We start from the raw sequence: 17,993 nt of genomic DNA, 5'->3' as shown, positions 1-17,993 counted from the left end.
ATATATAGTAAATTTGTTTGGTGCTCCATGGTGCCCGGGCACCATGATTGAAATTTACTATATACCCAATTCAAATGAGTATGAAACTTTTTCAAATATTTAGGTATTAACGTTAACTACTTTAGTAACTAGTTCAAAGCAAGTTTGAACTGAATTCAAACTTGCTTTTGTTAGATTTTGATTCCAGGTATATAGCATCCAAACATATAATTAGTTAGGTATGTAATAATGGATTGTGAAATAAAGTTAAATTTGAGTTGTTTTGTTGCTAGGTATAGGTATGAATCGAATACTTATAAGTAGGTATATACTCACAATTTGAAAATTTTGAAAAATTTGGGCGAATTTGTGTATTTCATACCATGGTGCCCGGGCACCATGGTGCCCCATATGAGTGTCCTATATATATATATATATATATATATATATATATATATATATATATATATATATATATATATATATATATATATATATATATATATATATATATATATATATATATATATATATATATATATATATATATATATATATATATATATATATATATATATGCCAAACAACCTATAATTATAATTATTTTGAGACGGAGGCAGTATATCACAATATGGCTTGACGAGTATGTGACTAGAGTGAAAAAATTCACATTGGGATCAAGAGAACATAATATATTGAACCTATAAGTTTATTTAGGGTAAGGATATATATAAAAAAGCAAATACACTGACTATATGTGTTGATTAATGTTGGGTTTAAATGTGTCAATGAGATATTTTTGTCTTTAATATTTTAATAGTTGTACTACCCAAATTATAAGGAGCATTCACATTCCATGAAATATGACCTGTATTTTTGGCATAATATTAGTGCAATAAATCTAGCCGCGTGCCAATGGCCAATGCATGGGCGTCGGGCAACCCCAATAGTAGTAAAACTATCTTTAACGCAAATCTATATACAACCAATTTACATAATAAAACCGGTATATATTACCGTTTAAAGTGGACTCAAAAGATAACCCAAAAAACATCAGTCCTATCATTTCACCAACAGCTAATTATAAGACGTAACCCTTGTTAGTTAGAAAATAATTTGAGGGTAAAATTTTATGTGTTCCTAATGAATTAAAAATTAATGCTGAAAATAAAACTTGATAAAAAAATTCAAAATTAACTCTAAAATTAAAATTTTGGTTGCTACTAATAAGCTGAAGAGCAAACGGTAGAGCGATACAATAAGTAGAAGCGGACCAGACATTAATTAGGCATCCCGGGTCATAGCCCGGGAAATGGGATCTCTTGCCCTTTATAGCCTGTTTGTTTTTTCCACCATGGATGGACTCTCAAAGTCCAAACTGCAATAGGCCACAGGTTGTGGCCCAATTCTGGGTCCACCTCTAACTATAAGAGTGTAACGAAAGAACTCATAAAACTAATTGTTATATAAATGCATCTTTATTGTATGAAAATGAAGATGTGATACATTGTCAACAGACTGTCAGAAAAGACAAACTGGTTTGAGTTACATTTATTTGCACATTCATTCTTGCATATCACTATCAGTACTCGTCGTAAAACAAACCGGTATCGAGATAGAAATTCCAAAAAAAAAAAAAACTAAACATCACGTTAAATATATATAAAACGTGCATCACGTGTGCAATATATATATATATATATATATGTATACATATATATATATATATATATGTATACATATATATATATATCAGACGTAGCATTCGTAGAGCTTGATGTCCATCTGCACCCGGAAGTATTTGAATCCCTCGATGGCGTCGGTGCGAAGGGTGGCGACGCCGCGCGACATGAGGAAGTCGCCGGTGCCGCCCACCACGGAGATGTCCCTCGTCGCGGCGTTGGGGTCGGCGCCCATGAGGTTGAGCGTGCCGCGGCGCGCCGTGGAGTTGAACACGATGGAGAAGGCGAACCACGCGCTGAAGTCGTCCTTCTTGTCGAGAAGGTAGAGCCCCTGCGCCCTCACCGCCGTCTCCTCCAGCGACGGCGGCAGCGCCCTCCCCTCCGTCATCGGGTCGTTGAACACCACCACCCTGCCGAAGAAGTAGCCGGGGCTCGACACGGCGGTGCTCAGCGCCGTCGGCTTGGTGGCCGCCGCCGACGTGGAGTTGGTGGTGCTGTTGCTGTAGTCGTAGAGGATGTCGTGGAGGTAGAGCCTCATCTCCATGCACGGCTCGTCGTAGCTCCTGACGAACCTCCTCCTGCTGCTCCGGCCATGGACGACGCTCGCCGAGGTGAGGCTGAGCAGGAAGATGGCGGCGACGATCATCAGAGACGCCATGGACCAAGCTGCCATCGATCTGGGCCTAGCTTGCAGTGTAATGGAGCTAGCTAATTAAGTAGCTGAACTTAACTAATTGAATAACCTGTGATCGATCAGCTCGTGAGAATTAAGCTAAGCGCGCGCATGCAAAACAGTACGTGTTAGCTGCAGCTTTTATTAGCTGTGATGTGGAGCTCGAGTTGCGCATGCTTACTAATTTATAGGAGATGTGGGGCTCGAGTTGTGCATGCTTATTAATTTATAGGAGATGGCGGAAAAGGGAATATTTCCTAAACTAAACCAACCTCTGAGTATAATAATATTATTGTACCAGATATGCAGTGGCGTAGCTAGAATTTAGAGTAAAAGTGGTCTATCTATATGTAATAGATCAATTAAATGGGTGGCCTACTATATAATTTTTATTATATTAACTCACACATATACTACAGTTTTAATCTCGATCAAATTTTTAGATGGTCCATGGACCACAGTGCCACATAGCTAGCTACGCCACTGCAGATATGTCAGATACAATTACTGCTAGGGGTCGTTCAAGGGGTCGTGGAGGTCCATTGATAACTTACCAACATCATTTCAATATTGAAATCTTTAGGGCCCCTTTGATTTGTAGGAAAAATGTAGGAATTTTGGAGGATTTTAATCCTATGGAAAAAATCCTATGAAAGCCTTTGAAAACAAAGGATTGAATCCTATCCAATCCTTTAAAATTCCTATGGAATGGGTAATCCTATGCACATTTTGGAGGAAAGTTAGCAAGAGGTCTAACCTCTTGGAACATTTCCTCTGAGTCTATCTCTCTCATCTGATTCCTGTGTTTTTTCTGTGGTCCAATTAAACGGTCATTCCTGTGTTTTTTCCGTGTTTTGCAATCCTCTGTTTTACAATTGTATTCCTGTCAGAATCCTGTGTTTTTCCTATTCCTCTGTTTTTTCATTCCTACGATTCAAAGGGGCTTTAATGTGGTACATGACCAACCTAGGCCCCCTTTGATTCAAAGGAAATTCATAGGAATTTTAAAGGATTTCATTTCTATAGGAATTTTTCCAATATAGTCCTTTGAATCAAAGGAAAGAATCCTATGTAATCCCATGAAATTCCTATGGAATGCCTCTTCCCATGCAAGATTTGGAGGAAATTTAGGCCCCCTTTGATTCAAAGGAAATTCATAGGAATTATAGAGGATTTCATTTCTATAGGAATTTTTCCTACAAAGCCCTTTGAATCAAAGGAATGAACCCTATGTAATCCTATGAAATTCTTATAGAATGTCTCTTCCCATACAAGTTTTGGAGGAATTTTAACAAGAGGTAAAACCTCATGGAAGAAATCCTTTAAGTCTTTATCTCTCCTCAAATTCATGTGTTTTTCCTGTGGTCCAATCAAACGGTCATTCCTATATTTTTCCTGTGTTTTGCAATCCTCTGTTTTACACTTACATTCCTGTCAGAATCCTATGTTTTTCCTATTCCTCCGTTTTTTTCATTCCTTTGATTCAAAGGGGTCCTAAAGCATGGGGTTCTACCTCATGTTAAAAATCCTTTGAGGGCCCCTTTGATTTGTAGGAAAAATGTAGGAATTTTGGAGGATTTCAATCTTATGGAAAAAAAAATCCTATGAAGGCCTTTGAAACAAAGGATTGAATCCTATCCAATCCTTTAAAATTCCTATGGAATGGGTAATCCTATGTATATTTTGGAGGAAAGTTAGCAAGAGGTCTAACCTCTTGGAACATTTCCTCTGAGTCTATCTCTCTCATCTGATTCCTGCATTTTTCCTGTGGTCCAATCAAACGGCCATTCCTGTGTTTTTCCTGTATTTTGCAATCCTCTGTTTTACAATTGTATTCCTGTCAGAATCTTGTGTTTTTTCTATTCCTTTGTTTTTTTATTCCTACGATTCAAAGGGGCCCCGAGTCTTTATCTCTCCTCAAATTCCTGTGTTTTTTCCTGCGACTCAATCAAACGGTCATTCCTATATTTTTCCTGTGTTTTACAATCCTCTATTTTACACTTATATTTCTGTCAGAATCCTATATTTTTCCTATTCCTCCATTTTTTTTATTCCTATGATTCAAAGGGGCCCTAAGATTTGGCCCTGAGCTTAGAAAAATCCTGGGTCCGCCACTGTTCTGAGTGGTAGATTAATCTGAGCTAGTTGTTAGGATAGAAAGAGGAAGTAAGACGAGCAAATTGTTTATTCTCAATTCGGAGTTGTTAGGACAGACAGAGGAATCAAGTGAGACCTACGCAAAGATACTACTGTTACTCTGGCCTGTTGCTTTAATTTGCTTGATTCTGAAGCTGATAAATGTACTGTGGATTATGTACCGTAGGGTTAACTAGCCAGAGAAGCTGGCTACTGCTGATTAGCTAGCTAGTGTTTGCTGGCTTTATTGCTGCAGCTGCGGTGGAGCTAGAGTGGAGACTAACGCCGCGTCCTTCCCCGTATGAGTGACTTTCCCTGCACCAGAAGCCGAAGATTGTTGATCATCCTCCACCGATGCAGAACCCTACTCGATCGGCGCAACCACCACTTATTATTATTATTTTACATTTTAGAACTTTTTAAAAACTTATTTTACAAAATAAATCTCTAAAAGAACTTATTCCGGGAATAGATTTTTTTCCGCAATGTCAATATCGTTAGCACAATGATCCAACATGATGACGCCAAAGACATTGACGCTGCCCCTCTAATCTCCCCGCGGAAGTTAAGCCACTTATATTGTAACGCCCTGAAAATCATCCTAAGTTTAAATCGTGCTTTAATACATTTCTAGAAATTTTTATAGTCTAAAAGAGCCTTCGACAATTAAAACTCACTAAGATTTAGTCAAATTGGCTTGTGAATATTTTTAATAAATTTCCCCATGCTTCAAAATGTGTAACCAATTTTTACTTGAATTTTCAGAGGATCTTGAATAAGTTTAAGACAACAAAAACAATTAAAGGAATTTTATAAAAGTAGTAATATTTTTAACCCAAGACTAATATATCATGAAAATTTATTCAATTATAGATTTAATGAAACTATGCTAGTGCTGTAAATATTACTACTTTTTTCTATAGAGTTAGTCAAACTTATAGTAGTTTGACTTTGACCAAACTCAAAACGTCTTATAATCAGAAACGGAAGGAGTAGCTAGCAAGTATCTATGGCTGGAGCAATGGCTAACGCCCGATATCACCACCCCTAGCGGCGTGTCGGCGGTGAGGCTGAGTACCCACTGCTAGAGCAGCGGCTGACGGCCAACATCACTAGAGTTTGAAGAGCTAGGGCGCCGCCGAATGGCTGGAGAAAGGATATAGTGATGGTTTGTTTGGGGAGCTTCTAACTGCTGCAACTTCTCTCAGAATCAGAAGCTCCGCAAATAGACCAACTTTTGGTCCAGATTCTGAGAAGATGTAGTTGTAGAATCCAAAAGCTCCCCTAAAAACTTTTGGAACCCAGCTTTTCCAGATTCTCAAAAACTGGCTACCAACCAGCTACTTCTCAGAACTTAAGCTCCCCCAAACTAGCCTAGGGAGGGTAGCTGGAGAGGGCCGGGATTTCCGGTCACTGGCGAGATGGAGAGGGAGGGCAACCGGAGGTGGGAAGCGGATTCCTGGGCATTGCTGCAGCGGATCAATGCTGATGGGAATTCGTCAACCGAATGGGAACGAGAGAGAGAGAAGAGGAAACCGATGGTCTTTCTCACCAGGTCTCTCTCCTCCTAGCCTTATGGCCTGAGAACGTGCGTCGTGGACTCGTGGGTGCATATGCACGAAATAGTATTTCCGAAGCGCAAGGGGCTTCTTTGACTGATTTTAACAATGGTTATTGCATGTGTTCATATGTGCTTTGATGCGTCAAGAATATTAAAATCATTTTAGGAGAAAAGATATATAATTGATAAATACTAGTACATCGTATGGTAGAGTAAGCTGCTGAAAGTGCAACATCAAACATGGACATGTTAACATATTGAAAACGAATAGCCATGGGTAGGAACAAAAAGGAGTTGGAGAAGAAAAAACGATGAGAGAAGAGTTGGTAGCAACATTTAGTAGGTATCACATTGTTTTATTTGGTAAGAAGAATAGTTTAGATCCAAACTGTAACCAAAACAGTAATGAAGTTGCCAATCAACTTATAGGACACAATTTTTTTTGGCAATCTAAAATGGCCTGAATTTGCTGGGATTTTACGAGAAATATAGCACAAGTTGCGTTCATGAAAAGAAATATAGCACAAGTTGCGCGAGGTGTCTACAAATCGGGCATCAGGCGCTGTTCCACCAAGCAGATCGAAAATATTTCAATCGTTTAAAAAGCTAAAACACAAACAAATCACTTTATGAAATATTTTGTTACAACGTATGAAACAAATAGTTTTCAAAAAATCGGGTGCTGTTTCACCATATATAAAACAATGTTTCAGCAAATAGCGAAAGGATGTTTCAATTCACTGCAACATTTGATCTATACATAGTGAAATATTACGAGTACACTTGCTGAAATATTGTTGGTAAAACAAAAATTAAAACGGATTACTTTAATAGAACATTTTCATAATATGTGGGTAATTTGTTGCAACAACGCATGTGGTGGGACACGTGGTGGGAACGGCACAGAGGACCAGGAGGAGGTGCGGGAAGGGGCTGGCACCGATTTTTATGGCGCTGATCGGACAACCGATCCCCAACATTTTCGCAAGTTGTGTTCGCGAAAAAAAAAATATTGCACAAATTGCGTTCGCGAAAAAAAAAAGTTATTCGGCGCCAGTAGGCCCAGTACACTCTTTCCTTCGGCCAGAATCCCTTTCCGGCCCAACTCTGAGCCCAGCACCGTTGCCTTGAATCCCATTTTCGGCCCAGCCCAAACCCATATTCCAACGGTCGGGGAACCCGAGCTCCAACGCGAAAAAATTCGAACTCCCGCGGCGGCGCCTCTCTCTCTCTCTCTCTCTCTCTCTCTCTTTCTCCGATTCAATGGCGACTACTCGAGACCTCTCGGCGATCGACATGGCGAGAGAAGCCGCGGCACCAGGGCGCACCGCGGGGAAGGCCTCCGCGCCGTCGGGACACCACCACGCGGGCGCTCGCGGCGGCGGCGGCGACCTGTGGTCGGAGATCATGGCCAGCGGCGGAGGCGGAGGCGCGGCCCGCATCGGCGTGGTGTACGGGCGGCGGCGGGCGGCGCAGGAGGCGTCGAGGCCGAGGGGCGCCGTCGATGTGTGAGTCTCCGCGATCTGATCGATCGATCTCCCGGGGGTTTGGTTCTAGGGTTTTGGATTTCCTTTCGATTTCCCCTTTCCGCTGACACGACGATGGTTTTTTTTTTTTTCAGGAGAGGCGTTGCGGCCGGCGAGAAGAGGGCGAGCTTTGAGCCGAGCAAGAGGACCAGCTGGAACCGGTCGCTCTCCATCAGGTGGGCTTCAACTCCACTGGCTTCTTCAGTTTGATGCTACTCCGGTTATAAGTTCGATTTAATTTCTGTGGAATTTCCGAGATGCTACACTGCTGAAGGGAAATTAAATCTCCCCTAAATTTTGTAGCAGCTGAAAGGGATTGAAAACTAGTAGTATAATGCAATGAGGAACCCTGTTAAGCTTTCAGTAAAGCCGGGCTCGCAGAGCCTTTTCTCTAAAATAATGCAATGAGGGAATCAAATTCCAACCAGATGCATCCCCATCTGTGAAAACATTAGATTTTGCAATGCCATTAATTTCATATCTCTAGTTCGTTGCTCTATGATCGACACACCTTTTTTTAGTCCCTACATCCCACACACATTAGACCGTGAGCTGTTCATTAAGCAATGCGCACTTACCAATAATAAATGACATCCCCTAGTTTTATACTACATCTGTCCCAAAATATAAGAACCTATAGAGCAGGATTTTAGTATCAATTCGCATAGGAATGCAAAAATTTGGAGAATTTTTTGGCGTTCCAAAAAGACACTATTGTGTAGTTGGGCCATGTTCTAGTGACCGTACAGCTGTAATAAAGCTTTGTACTGTTCCCCTCGTGCTCACTGCTAGCTTCTTGTAGAAGCTTTCTACATACTCCCTCCGTCCTAAAAAAAAGACAAACCTTGGGTTTTCGTGTCCAACTTTTGACCGTCCGTCTTATTTGAAAAAATTATGAAAAAAATTAAAAAGACAAGTCACGCATAAAGTATTAATCATGTTTTATCATCTAACAACAATGAAAATACTAATTATAAAAAAATTTCATATAAGACAGACAGTCAAACGTTGGACACAGAAACCCAGGGTTTGTCTTTTTTTGGGACGGAGGGAGTATGTCCATATGAGCAATAACCATGAGTGAGGACTGAGGAGGTTGAGCTTCTCGTGGAAGCCTCTCTACCGTGGATGGGGCTTCATTAACAGGGAGTCCAGTAGAGAAGCTAGAGATAGCAGGTTCTTGTTTTAGTGTTTTACCTTTAAAATTTAAATGAGTTTCTTGTTTTCCCGTTCTTTCATTTGAATGCCTCACATCTCTCTTTGTTCAGGTGCTGTAGTTTTCGCATTAAAGTTTGTATTCCTTTCTTTTATTTTTCATTGTGTACTTAAGATAAATGGACTCCGGAACATGTCAATCTCGTAAGCAAGTAAGAAATATTGCAATGCTAGCTTTGCTTAGTAGTCATTACCATGCTCATGCTAGTGCGTGTTAGTATTTGTTTGGAACTGTCATTTGTACCCCCAAGATTATATTTGCCAGAAGCTACATACTTTTAAGTTGATCTTTTATGCTGCCATTGTACGGATTTCAGAGGTATTAAATAAATTTTAGACCTAAATGCAATTTTTACAGCATTAAATGTTAGAGTTGTGAAATATTTACACTTTTGTTTCTTGATTTGGGCATTGAAATTTCCGTGAAGTTTTGAGATTTGCCATTCTCAAGCTAGTGGAGATTGGACAACTCTTAGGTCCCTGTGATGTCATTACCTCCCATGTAAAAATCGTTGAATAAACTTACTACATGACAGAATAAGTAGGTTCATAGACTATTTTGCCACATGCAAATTCAACAACCTAGGTGATAGAGAGTATTAAGATAAATAACTTCTGGTGCAAATCTCAGTATATACCTTCTGTTACAGAATGGTACTCCTTAGCACTTGATAAATATAATATAATAATATTTTTGTTCACAATGAATAATGTGGCTTGCAAGATTTGAATTATATTTCAGGTCCATTGCCCTTTGTCCTATTCGTTTGCTTATGAAGATCTGATCTAACAATTGTTGGGTCTTAGTAGATGTAGAAGAATCTCAGTTCTCAACTTCTCAAGTAAAATTTTTAGCCTCCAACATTGTTTTCTTAAAAAAAAATGTTCTGGTGAAACTTGACAGAGGACGGGAAAGTATCCTTTTTGCTCCTGGAACAAAAATTCAACCTCAGCAGAATCCTTGCAGAGCACAGAAAAGGCCACCAAAGCCGGGTAACCGAGTGGTAGGGCTGATATATTTTGCCTTCATGTTTGCTAACAGCATTAAAGTGGTTTGCCTTTAAATTTGCTATTCTATTGCAGAAAAGAACTTTTGGGGGGCCTCCTGACTTGAAGAAAGAAAAGGCTTATTTTGAAGAAGTTGATGCTTTTGAACTGATGGAGGAGAGCCCTTCACCTAAGAACTTTGGCACTTGGGCGAGAGGAATGGAGCAGAATTACATTGTGCATGATCTATCTGCAATACTGGAGAGATGGAAAATCTCCAAGCTTGCGAAATTTGCAGCATCCAGGCCCTTGTTTGATATCATGGAGACCCCAGTTGTACCATCAGTCCGTAGTGATTGCAGTCTTCACGACAGTTGTAGAACCCCTGAAAAGGATAGGGGGTCTAGAACAAATCCTATGAGAAGAACAATCCCTTCAGGGCTCAGTGACAAAACCAGCATTTTTACATCCTTTAGTGAGCTTAAGATTAAGGAAGAACCTGATGATAGCAGCATTCCATCATTGAGTGCTGAAGCTATGACTGCCTTTGCTCAACTCCTTTTGGTTTGCAATCAATCTGCACCTATAACCCTAGCTGAAGCGTTTTCCACTTACTGGTAGGTGGTTCAACCTTACATGTTTATTAACTACTATGCAGTCTTTATTCGTCATTTAACGAAGATGTTCATGGAAATAGTACACCAGGCAGCATTGTGAAGCTTGGTGAAGGAACATTCGGTGAGGCCTTCAGGGCTGGTAGTACTGTCTGTAAAGTGGTTCCCTTTGATGGAACATCACTAGTTAATGGAGAGACCCAAAAGGTTTATTTCATTCATTTGTGCTGTCCACTCTGAAATTTTCAGGTACTCATTAGTCATTGGATGGTTCTGTTTTGCAGAAAGCAGAAGAAGTTCTTGAGGAAGTTTTGCTTTGTCTAACACTAAATAATCTAAGAGCAGACCGGGGTGATAATGTGAAAGAAAATTCATGCCATGGTTTCATTGAGACAAAAGAGTATGCGATTTTCATTATCTTGTAGTTATCTTTGTAGAAATTGTATGAAATGACTAAGCCAGCTTTACCCAACAACCAAGTGGCCTAAATTCTTCTGATATTTGTCTGTTTTTGCAGTTTTTGGGTTTGTCAAGGTCCATATGACCCTTCACTTATTTGTGCTTGGGAAGATTGGGATGCCAAATGTTGTTCTGAGAATGATCATCCAAATGATTTTTCGAATGAACAAGTAGGATTCTGATCGTTCAAACCACACATCGTTCAGTTATTGTGGTGAAGCATGCGTGACCATTTCTTCTGGTTATCACATCTTTTTGTAACTTTCTTGCAGTGCTATATTGTCTTTGTGCAAGCTGATGGTGGGAGAGACCTTGAAAAATTTGCTTTGCTTGACTACAATGAGGCTTGCAGTTTATTGGTTCAAGTATAAACCTGGTGTATCCTAAGCTTTTATGAACTTTACCTCAACTACAAAGTCTTTGGATAAACTATAAATCATCTTATTGATGCAGGTCACTGCTGCTTTAGCTGTTGCTGAAAGCGCGTGCGAATTTGAACATCGAGATTTGCATTGGTTTGTACTTTCAAAAATGATTTCCATTCACATCCTTAGTTTAGTGTTCTCCAACGAAATGATGTAACATTGATGAGGTAGTTTATTCTTTTTAGTTTTGTTAAGTGTTTGTACAGGATGCAAAACAAGGGCCAATATTTAGAATGTGAAATTTTGATATTTTTATAAGTACACGTGGATTTAATATACCAGGTAGCTGGGAAAATCCTAACAATACTTAAAGTGGGTCAAAATATAGGTGGTGACAATGGGTGGACAGAGTTGAGTTGTTTTTAAGGTTCCTATTGGGAACCCCAACTGCTCAGACCAATTGTTGATATTCTTTCTTCTCAGTTTTAGTTGTCTATTATTGCTTACAAGCGGCTCATTTCGCAGGGGTAACATTCTATTGGATCGAGATGAAACACAAGACAAGAATCATACAATGGGTTTCACTCTTCAAGGGAAAAACATGTGTACTAGAACTTTTGGTTTGAACGTCTCAATAATTGATTTTACGCTTTCTCGGATCAATACAGGTACTCCATGAACCTAATATTTTTTTTCATTACATTATGCTGCACCCATTTGTAGTTTTAAATTTTGATGTGGCCTACAATTTCTAGAATTACTAAAACTGGTGATTTTTTGTATGCTTTTGTGTTGTGATCATAAGCAAAATTTTTAGCCACAAAAAACATTTGCAGAGGAATACTACCGTCCCAAAATAAGTGGAGCCATGGGTATCTGTGTCCAACGTTTGACCGTCCGTCTTATTTGAAAAATTTATGAAAAAAATAAAAAGAATCAGTCACACATAAAGTACTATTCATGTTTTATTATCTAATAACAATAAAAATACTAATCTCTACTATTATAAAAATTCAAGATATTTTTGCCTAGCTTTTCGTACGTCGACCAATTGTGAGTCGGTGAACGTTCTTGGGTATTTTTCCTTGTGTTTTACGTTTCCCTCGAATCAACTTGCTATCCGATTACGATTAATTTCCATGTCTGTAACTGCGCTCGCGTATGAAATAGCCCTGCCTGGGCCAAGCTTCTAACTGGGCAGCCCATGAACTGCTCCTGTCAGGCACAAGTTTGCAGTCCACACAACACATCCCACGTGCATATGCAAATCTACCTCTTGGGCCAATCTGCCGTTGTCCTCATGTCAGCCCGTGCATGCATGTTGACCAAGCCATTCTCGTGTTTATATATATGGGTGGACCCAGCACAAGCGCTATTACTGAGAATTTTTAATATTTATTTATAAGTATTTTAAAAAATAAATTCCCAATTCAAATTTTTTCCAAAAATATATTTTCTTCTCTATCTCTACTATTATAAAAATTAAAGATGTTTTTACCGGTATTTTGGTATGCCATTCGTGTATGAGACGGTTTTTACGATTGTTCGCTTTTGAAAATACATATCCGTATTTGAGTCTGTTTTTAAGTTTGTTCGCTTTTGGAAATACAGTAGGAGTCGTATAAAAAATCTCTTTAAAAAACTCGTGTGCTAACTTGAGACAATCGAACTCCTAATTGCAGCTTATGATTTTCTAAATATATATATATATATCCAAGCGAATTCCCACAGTAAATTTCACCTTAACTAAACCGTATATAATAATAATAAGATTAAAATAGCCTTCACCCGTTGCAACGCACGGGCATTTTTTCTAGTCTTAAAAAAAATTCAAATAAGACGAACAGTCAATCGTTGGACATGAACAGTGCAAAACTGCACTTATTTTGGGACGGAGTGAGTAATAATTACATTTGCACCTCCAAGTTCATATTGGATCTGATAGATCCTAGCTGAATATGCCCATCTTCTGGCTAGTCCATGTACGTTAACTTCTGGTATTACTATATGATCAATTCAGTTAGCTCCATAAAATATTTCAAGTTTGCATCTCAAGTGCTACGCATGTATGTAACACCTTTGTGGTTCTTGTTCTTTTTTCCTCAAGAGCAAAGTGATACGGTCATTTCTTATTTGTTAGCCTTTTACGTGTTATGTTTTGTCCATTTGACAATTTTTGTGTTTGTAATGATACTCTCCAGGTGATGCTATCCTCTTTTTAGACCTGTCAACGGACCCTGCCTTATTTGAAGGACCAAAACGAGATAAGCAGGTTTTCAGATGATCACTTTGAAAGTAGCATGTTAAATCATTTTGGGCTAGTGTAATATATGTTTCTTATAATATGCAGGCAGAAACATACCGAAAAATGAAACAGATTACCAATGATTACTGGGAGGGCAGGTAAGTACTCCACTACATAAGACAGAACAATTCTTGAGCCATTTACATACGCGTGTCATTGACATTGTTGCAGGATTCGTAGTTTCAGACCAACTTTGTTAGCTTGCAATAGCAAAGTACTAATTATTCTAGCCGACTCACAAACTATGTGTATGGCTATTCACTAGCTGAAGTTACTTTTGCATGGATTTAAAACTACAGTAAACTTTTTTTAATCAGAAATTGATAGAAAAATACTTTCAAAATCGGAAACATTTGAGGTCTGTTTAATTGTCATTGCAGCTTTCCAAAGACAAACGTCGTATGGCTAATTTATCTTGTCGATATCGTACTGCAGAAGAGATACTCCGTGAGTTCATCTTTCCTGACAACGTTTGAATTTGCGCTGATTTTGTTATTGCCTACAAATCAAATTTGCCACCATTGCTAACCTCAGTAACTGTTGCTAGACATTTACTTCCAAAGACGACAGGGAGCTCCGAGCGTTCAAGAAACGCCTAGCCAAGTATGATTCCGCTAAAGATTGTCTCACTGATTCTTTCTTCAGTGACCTATTATTGTCCGACGAGGATGCACAGCCCTCTACAGCCTGAACTGCCTCTTCTTTAGTTCGATCCGAGAGATGACATAGCCTTCCTCTCCATGGGAGGGTTAATGTTACTTGTTAATTAATCAGTTAACACAAGCTCCTCTTCCTGGGACGTACAAGAGCTAAGATAACTTGTTGCCCGGTAACCTTTTGCAAGCACTGTAACATAAGTCCAGTGATCCATCTAGGATCCTTGCATTTCTATCATCTTTATTTTACGTTTTGGCCTGAACGACGTTGTTTTGCCCAGATGCTTTTGTCTGACCCTGCCAAGTTGGGCGTTAGATTTTGTACGAATATGTTACCTTTTTATTCTGACGAGACTGAAGCAAATCACAATTCACAAAGATATGAAAACTGGAACAACTGCAAACTGAAGCCTTCACGTGATTACTTGCAGAATAAAAAGAACAACAAATATCTTTGTATCCTCATCACTACCACATATACACACATTCATAAAGCCAACAGGAAGCCGCACTGCAACCATCAAACGTAAATCCAACACTAATGACCAATTACAGCAAGAAAAGAATAGATCAGTGGAAGGGAATAACGACATGAGATGATATACAAGCGCAAAAGAATTGTCACGACGTGCATAGTATCTTCTCCCAAACATCTCGGTTGCCTCCCACTCGCAATGCTCAGAGGCTTCCGAAAGATTCTATGGACAAGAGCTTCCTGTTCTGCGCAGGTGGTGCCAGTCCTGGGATGTCTCTGATGTTCTTGTTGTGAGGGTTGACAATCTGGAAGAACGGCAGACCGGTCATTCATTGCATAGTAATGTAAGACTAGCTTGTAATGTAAAATGTGACAAATGAAACAATCTATGACATTCTGGAACTGAATCAGTTAAGTATAGCATTGCATGACGTAACACACCAAATGTGGGACTGATCACTAGCTCTAGTTATTATCCAAATGATGTATTCCTGCTCCTTTTATTCGTCATTCTTATCTCCAACATATAATAGAACACGTAGAGTTAACGAGAAACTAGCTAGGTGCACTAACTGGCTCTACAATTAACTGGACAGAAATTTTCACCATAGGTCATGGGCTTTTAGTTGAACTTGCACATACGGAGGATATAGGATCAGTTTTTATCTCAACAAGTGATGTCACCTAAGGTAAACAACATGGGTACATTTGCAAAAGCAATTAAAACATACCTTAACAACAATGATTGCAATCACACCACAGACTATCAGAAATAGGAATGCCATGATGCATTTGTCAGTTGCAACCTGCAGCAATGAATCTTGTAAGTCTAGGCACAGCCACTTCAAATATACTCCATCTGTCCCAAAATGAGTGCAGCCTTCTAGTTCAAATTTGAACTAGAGGGCTGCACTTATTTTGGGACGAAACGAGTAACATACGTGTGTGCAGGGGGGGAGAGAGAGAGAGAGAACCTGGCGACCAATCTCTTTCACCATTTGGCTAGCCTTCTTCAGTGAAAAGTGAACCGAGTCTAGCTCATTGCCAATTCTCTTCATTTGTTCTGTCTAAAAGGATGTAAAGAGAATTTTAGGGTGCTGGATTAAACTTATCAGGACTGACCTTTCTAACAAGAAACGTCCAAGGAATATTCTGTTGAATTTTATCATCCCAAAAAACTTACTTGTTGTGATAGAGCTGCAGCAGTTTGAGATCCAACTTCAACGGTTTGTGCAACAACCTACAAGAAAGGATTCTTGTAAAATTTGCTCTTGAAGTGTGTAAAGAAATGAAAGCAAAATCTACTAGCGCACCTTTTTCGAACGCTCAATAACTTGATCTGTTTGGTCCATCTGTTTCCTTCCGGCATCCATGAGTTGTTGATTTGACATTTCTGAAGAATTACCAAAGTGCTTTGGTTAGAATAAGAACACATTACCTCTCAGGGGCAGGTTAACAATGATATAAGAAACTACAACCACCTGATGCCATTTGAACAGTGTTGTCCTCGGCCACCTGATCATTACCAGTATCAAATAGTTCAATCCTCTTATTACCCAGGCTGCTTTGGTACCTGAAACACCATGAGAGTTGCATGTCTATTACCACAAGTGATGTACAATGTAACAGGATCACATATGCAAATGAAACGCTGAATTCAACATAAGGAAAAAAAATAACACATGCATAACGAAAGGGGAAAATCTACTTACGTTTTCCTCAATGTGACATAGGAATTCAATTCTTTGATCTGTTTTAACACACAAGAAACAAATTACACTTGTGAGCTAAATTGTCCAGTAAGGGTAACACAAACACTAGTGAAGAAAACTAGTACTACCAACCATCAGCTGCTTCTTATCATTTAGCTGCTTGTTGACATCAGCCGAGTTCTTTTTCTCATCCTCTTTGAGAATACGATCAAATTCTTTGATTAAGCTGCGAGAAAACACCAAATCATCACATTTACACAAATCTATCAAGACATTAGTGCTCCATCTAACAGGCAGAGCAGTTGCAGAACTCATGCGCCACATGCAAAAAGATCTAAATTGCTTGTTCAAGCCAGGAACATCAATGGCGCACAGATGGAGAAGCTAAACTAAACCATGGGTTCAGGCGTGAGCCTGTGCATCACCAGAGCACACAGTAGTGTTCAGGCAGGCAGGGAGACCTACCGCTTGCACTCCCTCATCTTCCCGGTGAGATCTTCCAGCTGCTTGGACTGCCTGTTGGAGTCCTTGATCTTGTCCATCTTCTGGAACCCATTCCTGCAAACGAAAAGCAGTGAACCCAACAGCGGAAACCGCGAACAATTTCGAGCACAGATTGGGCGAGTGGCGAAAATCTGAGCCACCGCCGCCGCCGCTGCCGCAGAAGCCTCGAGAAGCTTCGCAGCCCACTAAGCCGGTGGAGGGAGGGGCGGAATGCTGGAGGGGGGAGGAGGAGGAGGAGGCGGCGGTGGGGGAGGGGGAGATCTGACTCACTGGAGCGCGCGGAAGATGTCCTGGATCTCGCCGTCCACCTGCTCCAGCTCGGGGCTCATGGGCACGTCGCTCGCCATGGCTTTCTCTCTCTCTTGCCTCAAGCTGCCGGATCTCCGTATCTCGCCGCCGCCGCCGCGTCGCGAGATCCGAGCAGTCGCAGGAGGTGGTTGGTCGTCTCGTCACCGCCGCATTCCGGTGAGCGGCGGTTGGAGTCGAGTTGAGTTAGGAGGAGAAGGAGATGGGTTGGTGCGGGTGCGGGTGCGGGTAGCGGGTTCGGGTGGGGTGGAGTCGGGATCCGACAAGGGTATTAGCTGTGCGGTCCAGTTGATTAGGGAGGGAAAAGCAAGAGGGGAACGAAGCTTAAGGATAAAATTCACATTATGGGTTGCTTGATTTTGAGATAAGAGCAAGTATAATAGTGAGCTATAAGCATACTATAAGCTCATGTGGAGGAGAGAGGTAAACAAAAGAGAATGGTGTTGGCTCTCATGCAAAAGCTAGCTTAACACAAGTTTCAAGACAAATACATTAAATGTATAAGTGAGAGATAGAGATAGGAGAAGAAAATTATAGCTAATCTATTATATGTGTTGACTTTAGAATGGGCTAATATTAGGAAGTGGGCTATATTATTATCCTTGCTCTAAGGGAGGTAGGTAAGTTTTGTTGAGTTAATGCTGGTTTGAAAAAGGAGAGGTACCACAATATTTTTTTTACTATGAAAAAGTTTAATATGCACATAGAGTTGGTTTAATATCCTACCTTAACAATGTCCTAAGCGATATTAAAAGCTAATGCTAAAAAATAAACTACGATAAAAAAAACTTTATAATCAAGTTTTAAATTTAAAATTTGACCATGGTTTATAAACTAT

The 17,993-nt window shown here is 39.9% G+C and overlaps 3 protein-coding genes across 3 annotated transcripts; 1 reads left to right on the top strand and 2 right to left on the bottom strand.

Moving 5' to 3' along the window:
* Positions 1–1,438: 1,438 nt before the first annotated feature.
* On the bottom strand, positions 1,439–2,535 carry LOC4344042 (dirigent protein 5). The gene has a single exon (XM_015790650.3). The coding sequence runs from the start codon at positions 2,332–2,334 to the stop codon at positions 1,732–1,734; it is 603 nt and encodes a 200-aa protein (XP_015646136.1). The 5' UTR covers positions 2,335–2,535; the 3' UTR covers positions 1,439–1,731.
* Positions 2,536–7,288: 4,753 nt separating this feature from the next.
* On the top strand, positions 7,289–14,488 carry LOC4344041 (serine/threonine-protein kinase haspin homolog). Its single transcript, XM_015790576.3, has 14 exons — positions 7,289–7,539; positions 7,653–7,733; positions 9,677–9,776; positions 9,856–10,376; positions 10,457–10,580; positions 10,658–10,773; positions 10,891–11,002; positions 11,105–11,197; positions 11,286–11,347; positions 11,723–11,865; positions 13,399–13,469; positions 13,548–13,600; positions 13,883–13,949; positions 14,050–14,488. Exons 1-14 carry the CDS (start codon positions 7,295–7,297, stop codon positions 14,191–14,193), a joined length of 1,932 nt encoding a protein of 643 aa, XP_015646062.1. The 5' UTR covers positions 7,289–7,294; the 3' UTR covers positions 14,194–14,488.
* Positions 14,489–14,556: 68 nt separating this feature from the next.
* On the bottom strand, positions 14,557–17,323 carry LOC4344040 (novel plant SNARE 13). Its single transcript, XM_015790648.3, has 10 exons — positions 17,120–17,323; positions 16,811–16,903; positions 16,478–16,571; positions 16,346–16,383; positions 16,115–16,206; positions 15,947–16,026; positions 15,817–15,873; positions 15,608–15,700; positions 15,365–15,439; positions 14,557–14,938 (listed from the first exon to the last, which is right to left on the bottom strand). Exons 1-10 carry the CDS (start codon positions 17,194–17,196, stop codon positions 14,837–14,839), a joined length of 801 nt encoding a protein of 266 aa, XP_015646134.1. The 5' UTR covers positions 17,197–17,323; the 3' UTR covers positions 14,557–14,836.
* Between the last annotated feature and the right edge of the window lie 670 nt (positions 17,324–17,993).

This window comes from Oryza sativa, chromosome 7, assembly GCF_034140825.1.
Source record: "Oryza sativa Japonica Group chromosome 7, ASM3414082v1".
Classification (NCBI taxonomy): domain Eukaryota; kingdom Viridiplantae; phylum Streptophyta; class Magnoliopsida; order Poales; family Poaceae; genus Oryza; species Oryza sativa.
This window is presented reverse-complemented; position numbering and strand designations above follow the sequence as displayed.

Bases quoted from the DNA above. Each gene is read 5' to 3' on its own strand.
- LOC4344040 (XM_015790648.3), bottom strand. From the start codon at position 17,196: ATGGCGAGCGACGTGCCCATGAGCCCCGAGCTGGAGCAGGTGGACGGC. The intron at 16,027-16,114 runs GTGGTTGTAGTT...GTAATTCTTCAG, and splicing joins CACTGTTCAAATGGCATCAG to AAATGTCAAATCAACAACTC. The intron at 15,701-15,816 runs GTAAGTTTTTTG...ACATCCTTTTAG, and splicing joins CTGCAGCTCTATCACAACAA to ACAGAACAAATGAAGAGAAT.
- LOC4344041 (XM_015790576.3), top strand. From the start codon at position 7,295: ATGGCGACTACTCGAGACCTCTCGGCGATCGACATGGCGAGAGAAGCC. The intron at 9,777-9,855 runs GTAGGGCTGATA...ATTCTATTGCAG, and splicing joins CAAAGCCGGGTAACCGAGTG to AAAAGAACTTTTGGGGGGCC. The intron at 11,866-13,398 runs GTACTCCATGAA...GATACTCTCCAG, and splicing joins GCTTTCTCGGATCAATACAG to GTGATGCTATCCTCTTTTTA.
- LOC4344042 (XM_015790650.3), bottom strand. From the start codon at position 2,334: ATGGCAGCTTGGTCCATGGCGTCTCTGATGATCGTCGCCGCCATCTTC.